Here is a 6,490-nt window from a genome sequence, read left to right on the forward strand (position 1 = left end):
GCGACATTGAGGGGACAGAAAACAGCCCGGTCACGTCACGTGTCGCGCGAGCCCATAGACTTCACTACAGTCTATGCAAATGCATTCCGTAAACTTCCGGTGTCCCTATTCGCCAACGTGGCTGGCCCATAGAGTAATAAAAGGGCTGGCCCTATGAAGTGAACGGAGTTGTCGTCTATACTCTATGGCGCTGGCTCTGCCCAGAGCCATACCTATGTGGACCAATTAGGTGTAAGAAGCGGGCTCACTAGAAAATCAACCAATGACATCTCATGATGTTGATGCTACGTAATTCTGTATTTCGTACATCCGGGTAAGGGATTTGAGGTGAGTAACTGGTGCTGAGTGAAACAAAAGGTTTGATTAAATATTACAAACGTTCAGGTTTTATTCAACCTGGTCGCGATATTTATGGACATACAATTATGTCGTACAATACGACATCCATTAAAGATCATCCACCCTATAGTCGATTGCTTGCTGTAACCGGCATTGCCTGCTAGCTAGTTAGCCTCAAGCTATTTTGTCGCCAATGTCCGGGTTTGCTTTGTCACCATTTTTGTCATGTTGTCCCCCTGTATTGCCTTTTAGTACATCTATTTGAATATGCTTTTGCCAGGTCCGTGACAGGTTCATTTTGGATACCTTGCCTCTCTGAAGATGTGCGGATCCATTCGGGTGCTGCTGCAAGTGTTATGGGCCCAACTACTCTGTGGCTGGGTTCTGGGCTCCGAACTCACGTTCGAGCTGCCAGACAACGCTAAGCAGTGTTTCTACGAAGACATCATCATTGGTACCAAGTGTACACTGGAATTTCAGGTATGTGTCTTTTTGCTGTACATAACTGCTGTTAGCCGCAATTTGCAACTCTAGATTTTTTTTTTTTTTACAATTGGTTGAATCTAGAGTTGCAACAAGTTCTGTACTTTAGCTACATAGAAATGTCTATTTGTATGTCTCTAAATGTCTGTATGTCTTTAAATGTTTTGATGAATTGAACAATGTGGACCCTGTTGTAAACAAGTGTAATGCTTAATTGGGTCGTCCACTCACAGTTGACAGTCTTTGTATTGAGTTTGTGCTTAAAATGTACTGTAAATTCTACAAACTGTTAATAAATATTTCAATCAATCAATCAATCAAGCTCCATCCACTTCCTATTCATCATTTTTGGTTTGTGATCTGCTTGTCTTAAACGACGTTAAACTCACCAACATTGCAGCTGTAGTCCAAGCTTGAATTATCCTCTTTCAATCTGCCGAGCTTGTTTTTCATAGAAATCCACCAGAGATGTTATGAGATACTTTCTGTCAAGACATCCTCTGCAAGTGATTCTTTTTCTAAGTGTTGCAGTTTGGAAGCACTCGTTTTTGTTAACTAGAAGGTCTGAAGAAAAAAGGGCAAAAGTAGCATGTGCTTAAATTCATATTTAGAAAATGTTTCAGATGTCAAAAAATTCTGAGATGATAGAATGGTGATGGTTGATGATGGTCATGGAAGGGGAACCTTCTGAAACCTTCCCGGGCAAAGATAATTAACTTCAAAATATTAAAAAAACTGTCAAAATGACCTCTCAGACCTTCTAGTGTTTTAACGGGTCGCGCTGCTGCCTCCTGCATTATGTGCAAATTCGAAACAGGTGGAATGCAGGGCTGTTCAGTCACGTACGACGAGTGCTTCCAAACTCCAGCACTTAGAAAAATAATCACTTGCAGAGGATGTCTTGACAGAAAGTAGCTCATAACATGTCTACGGTGGATTTTTATGAAAAACAAGCTCGGCAGATTGAAAGAGGATAATTCAAGCTTGGACTACAGCTGCAATGTTGGTGAGTTTAACGTCGTTTAAGACAAGCAGATCACAAACCAAAAATGATGAATAGGAAGTGGATGGAGCTTGTTGCAACTCTAGATTCATCCCATTATAAAAAAATCTAGAGTTGCAAATTGCGGCTAAACTGCTGTGTACTCATGGGGGAATTAGGCCCAAATTCGCCAATCCCTAGCCCCGCTCGGAACCCTACGTACAGTTTGTTTACACTACACTTTACGCAGGGTCCCGTCCTATCTGTCCCAGGCTAAATGTTATACAGACATACATACCTTCGGGAACGGCCGTGCTGCACTTTATTGATGGGTTAGATGTTTCAAAAGAAGCATATAGGAGCTATAGGAGACAACGGAAACGTCAGAGAATGTTCCTTTGGCGCAGAAGCCGTTAAGTATTGTTTTATCTGTGTTTTGTAGAAATAGCAAGAAAGACGAATTGCTATTTCTATCTTTGAATCAGAATGTGCAGAACGGCACGTCTGTTTATTTCACACTCTTCAATCATACTGACAACACACACACACACACCCCCACTTCCTTGATTACCCCGAAACTCTCCACTCTCAGTGCTGTCAAACTTCCGAGGGCCGATACGACATGATAGTACTTAGCCACGTCGTCGGTAATGCCCCACAACGCGAACTGAGCTTCTGTCTGTGCGAACCATGTTGCACATGTAGCTTCCCAAAACTCAGGTAATTTGATCGGAGCGTTCGTAGCCATGGTTACGTTCAGGACTTCAGGTTACGTCAAGTCACTGGAAACAACCAGCAGACGAATGTCGGTGTCACCAATGTAGGAATAGCAAGAAAGACAAATTGCTATTTCTATCTTTCAATCAGAATGTGCAGAACGGCACGTCTGTTTATTTCACACTCTTCAATCATACTGACAACACACACACCCCCACTTCCTTGTTTACCCCGAAACCCCCGCCCACTCTCTTAGGGTGAATTATGTCCCTAGAAAGTCAAGACAGTTTGACCTTTTTGGCAGCTCTGAAATTCTCTCTTCCTTCATTCCTTGACTTCCTTATTGACATCCCATTGTACCGCCTCCAGCACCGACAGTGGCTAGCTGCGCGTCCCTACGTTCCTGCCTCTGATCTGCTCTGTCGCAGCTATCCACTGTCGGTGCGGGAGGCGATACAATGGGATGTCAATAAGGAAGGAAGGAAGAAAGAGAGAATTTCATAGCTGCCAAAACGGTCAAACACAGATTAAAAATACTTAACGGCTTCTGCGCCAAAGGAAAATCTCGGACGTTTCCGTTGTCTCCTATAGCTCCTATATGCTTCTTTTGAAACATCTAACCCTTCATCAATAAAGCGCAGCACGGCCGTTCCCGAAGGTATGTACGTCTGTATAACATTTAGCCTGGGAAAGATGGGACGGGACCCTACGTAAAGTGTAAACAAACATACGTAGGGTTCCAAGCGGGGCTAGCCCAATCCCTAGCCCTAGAATGTCTCTCTGTTACATACATTTCAAGTATTTCACATACCAGAGCCATAGAACACTTCCATAGACTTACGGTTGCAGTGGCAGAACGGCGGCATAAATGTGGTTGTTGGTGTACTCGCTTAATAAATAATTCCAAAGACTTGGGAGTCAGATATGGTCCTCAACTTTCATTTCGAATTTAACAAAACTTCTTTTGGGAAGCACACACGTCTTTGACTTTTGTCATGACCAATTGACATGGGAAACACAAATGTTTGGGGCACACAATTGGCAGGTGCGTTGCAATAGGAGCTGGGTAATTAATCACACCACCTGCCAATTGTGTGCCCCAAACTTTTGTGGTTCCCTGATGACGTTTGTGATGATCAGAGGAAGTTTTGATCAATTCAGTCCAGCTGCCATTCCGGGCCCCTTTGACCGGAGAGAAAGCTGTCCGGGTGCAGCTCGTGAAAAAGTGAAGATAGTATTTGACTAAACAAACGTTTTCTGCCAGAACTTTCACATGGATATGAAAGTTGAGGACCATACCTGACTCCCAAGTCTTTGGAATTATTTATTGAGCGAGTACACACGGAGTGCCGACCACATTTATGCCGCCTTTCTGCCGCCGCAACTGTAAGTCTATAGCAGTGTTATATGGCTCTGGTATGTGAAATACTTGCCAATGTATGTAACAACAGAGACATTCTAGGGCTATTGTTAAAGGGATCTGGATGTTTTTATGGAAAACAGCAAAAACATAATGGAAGCCAAATTTGAGAAGATTTAAAAAAGTAATATGCACTTAAAAAAATAAAAAATAAACCTGCACACTCATCAGCTCCAGTATAAGTCTCGAAACGTTGTGATGTGCATAACTGCATATTCTATACATTGTTGTTTCCTGCGGGTGCCTGGAGTATTTTATGTCAACGGCGGCTTTGGTTATATGAAATGTCATAATAACACTAAGATGTATTATGTTAAGTGGGCAAATTATATTTTTATTTCAGCCTACCTGATCTGTTCTTCCCATTGCCAGCAGTTAGTGGAGAAAAAGGATGCACAATTTGGGTTGGGTTGACTTTTGTCCAGCACAGAACCTCATATTTGTCAAACAAAACCAGTGTGAAAATTGGTACCATGGAAAAACCTTGAAGGCCTATTTATACTCCAGAAAGGATATGTCCATACGTTCCGAACGCTTGCGCATTTGCTCGCGCACACATGGATATGGTCTTTATTGGGGCGAGCATATCTGAATGCGTCGATAGGCTGTCTGGGAAACAGAAGGTACCTGGTTCATGCCATACTGTATATCTGAAGACCTCACATGCATTTTAACTCCCTATAGCTGTGTCACAGATACACAGCACTGGGTGTGTTTCTTCTTCGCTGTGGACCGTTCGATAGTCCATCTGGCAGGTGACAGAGCGTGTCTTTTCTTTTTATCTTTATTTTTCTCTGAAGCAAGATAAAACACAATATTATACTTCAGTGATGCTTGCGGAACTCGCCTTCGTCTCGTTCCCTTACCGCATCACTGTCGTGGCAATAATCACGTTAAACAACACCCTCTCGTGTAATATTGCTGTGTGTGGACGCCCAAAGTGAAAATATGACTGACATGTTTGAGAAAAGGTCAATTCTGCTTCTCTGCTATTGCAATGACAATACAAATATTATTCACCATACAGCTGCAGGGCATTGCACAGCTATGAAATTTAATTAGATTAAAGTTAGACATGTTTCTGAATAGATAGTTCTATAAACACATCTCTCCCTTCTTTGTTTTCCCAGGTGGTCACTGGTGGCCATTATGATGTAGACTGTCGTTTGGAGGACCCAGACAGTACTGTTCTCTACAAGGAGATGAAGAAACAATATGACAGTTTTACCTTTACGGCGGCTAAGAATGGCACCTACAAGTTCTGCTTCAGCAACGAGTTCTCTACTTTCACGCACAAGACTGTCTATTTTGACTTCCAGGTTGGCGAAGACCCTCCACTGTTCCCCAATGAGAACAGAGTTACTGCTCTCACTCAGGTGAGTGGTGTCACTGGTGTGCATTTTATCCATGAGACACTGGATGTGTATCTGTCTTGACAAAAATGGAATTAAACAATATAGTACTGTTTTACACTACACCATTATACACTACACAGGTCTATATTACACTATTGACAATCAATAACCTGATAATTTGGCTTTTTAATAATGGAGCCTCACTGTTATCTGATCACTATTGTAATCATGATGTGGGTCAGACTAACCATTCAGGTTAAATTCACCTGCTTGGTGCATGTGTGGATTCTTTTCCTCTCAATTTGCCTCTGCTCCACATTACCAGATGGAGTCTGCCTGTGTTTCCATCCACGAGGCTCTTAAGTCTGTCATCGACTACCAGACTCACTTCCGCCTCCGGGAGGCCCAGGGACGCAGTCGGGCTGAGGATCTCAACACCCGTGTGGCATTCTGGTCCATTGGTGAGGCCTTCATCCTTCTGGTGGTCAGCATAAGTCAGGTGGTGCTGCTGAGAAGCTTCTTCTCTGACAAGAAGACCACCACAACACGTGTTGGATCATAACAACCTCTGAAGCCTCGGGTCCATTTTCAACCCTCTGTTCATCCAGACCTGGGCTCAAACGCATTAAGTTTGGTTTAAAAAAAATAGAACAAAATAATGCTTGTCTGACACCATCTGACAAGGCCTTGGTTTCTAGATCTTTAGTTCTGTTATTAAACTTTATGCATATGCCCCCATGGCAAGCTAATTAAAAAGATGTGTCAAATGTTTTTGAGGAATTACAAAAAACTAACAACCACACAAACACTTAGTTTTGTTATTTAAGTGTTCATTTTTCAGGTGGTTAGCCTATTGGTTCAAGCTGACCTCAAGTACTTCAGATGTTTGAAATTAGTTTTAGTTCGTTTTTTTGCCCAGGTCTGCCTCCTTAATGTCATAAATGTTGTTTCATATCGGTTATAGTTCCTTCAACCCAAAGTGTGTGTGTAATAGTAAAGGAGGAATTGATATAAGCAATATTATGTCAAAATTTGAATGACTTATTTTTTTTTATTTTTTTATTCAGACAGTCAGCAATGGGTAAAACGCTCTCAAAAAAGTAGTCTCTGTGACACATCTAGGGGCAGCAACCTGCATTCAAAGATTTTCCTTGAAGCTTTGTCATTGGTCGATTGGCCTGTCTACTTCCTGAT

At 42.2% G+C, this 6,490-nt stretch overlaps 1 protein-coding gene across 1 annotated transcript; it reads left to right on the forward strand.

Moving 5' to 3' along the window:
* The first annotated feature begins 307 nt into the window (after positions 1-307).
* tmed7 (transmembrane p24 trafficking protein 7) lies at positions 308-5,869 on the forward strand. Its single transcript, XM_083783298.1, has 4 exons — positions 308-327; positions 620-819; positions 5,072-5,317; positions 5,622-5,869. The coding sequence occupies exons 2-4, from the start codon at positions 661-663 to the stop codon at positions 5,856-5,858; spliced, it is 642 nt and encodes a 213-aa protein (XP_083639424.1). The 5' UTR covers positions 308-327; positions 620-660; the 3' UTR covers positions 5,859-5,869.
* The last annotated feature ends 621 nt before the right edge of the window (positions 5,870-6,490 follow it).

This window comes from Protomyctophum parallelum (assembly GCF_964188405.1).
Source record: "Protomyctophum parallelum genome assembly, chromosome: 15".
NCBI lineage: Eukaryota > Metazoa > Chordata > Actinopteri > Myctophiformes > Myctophidae > Protomyctophum > Protomyctophum parallelum.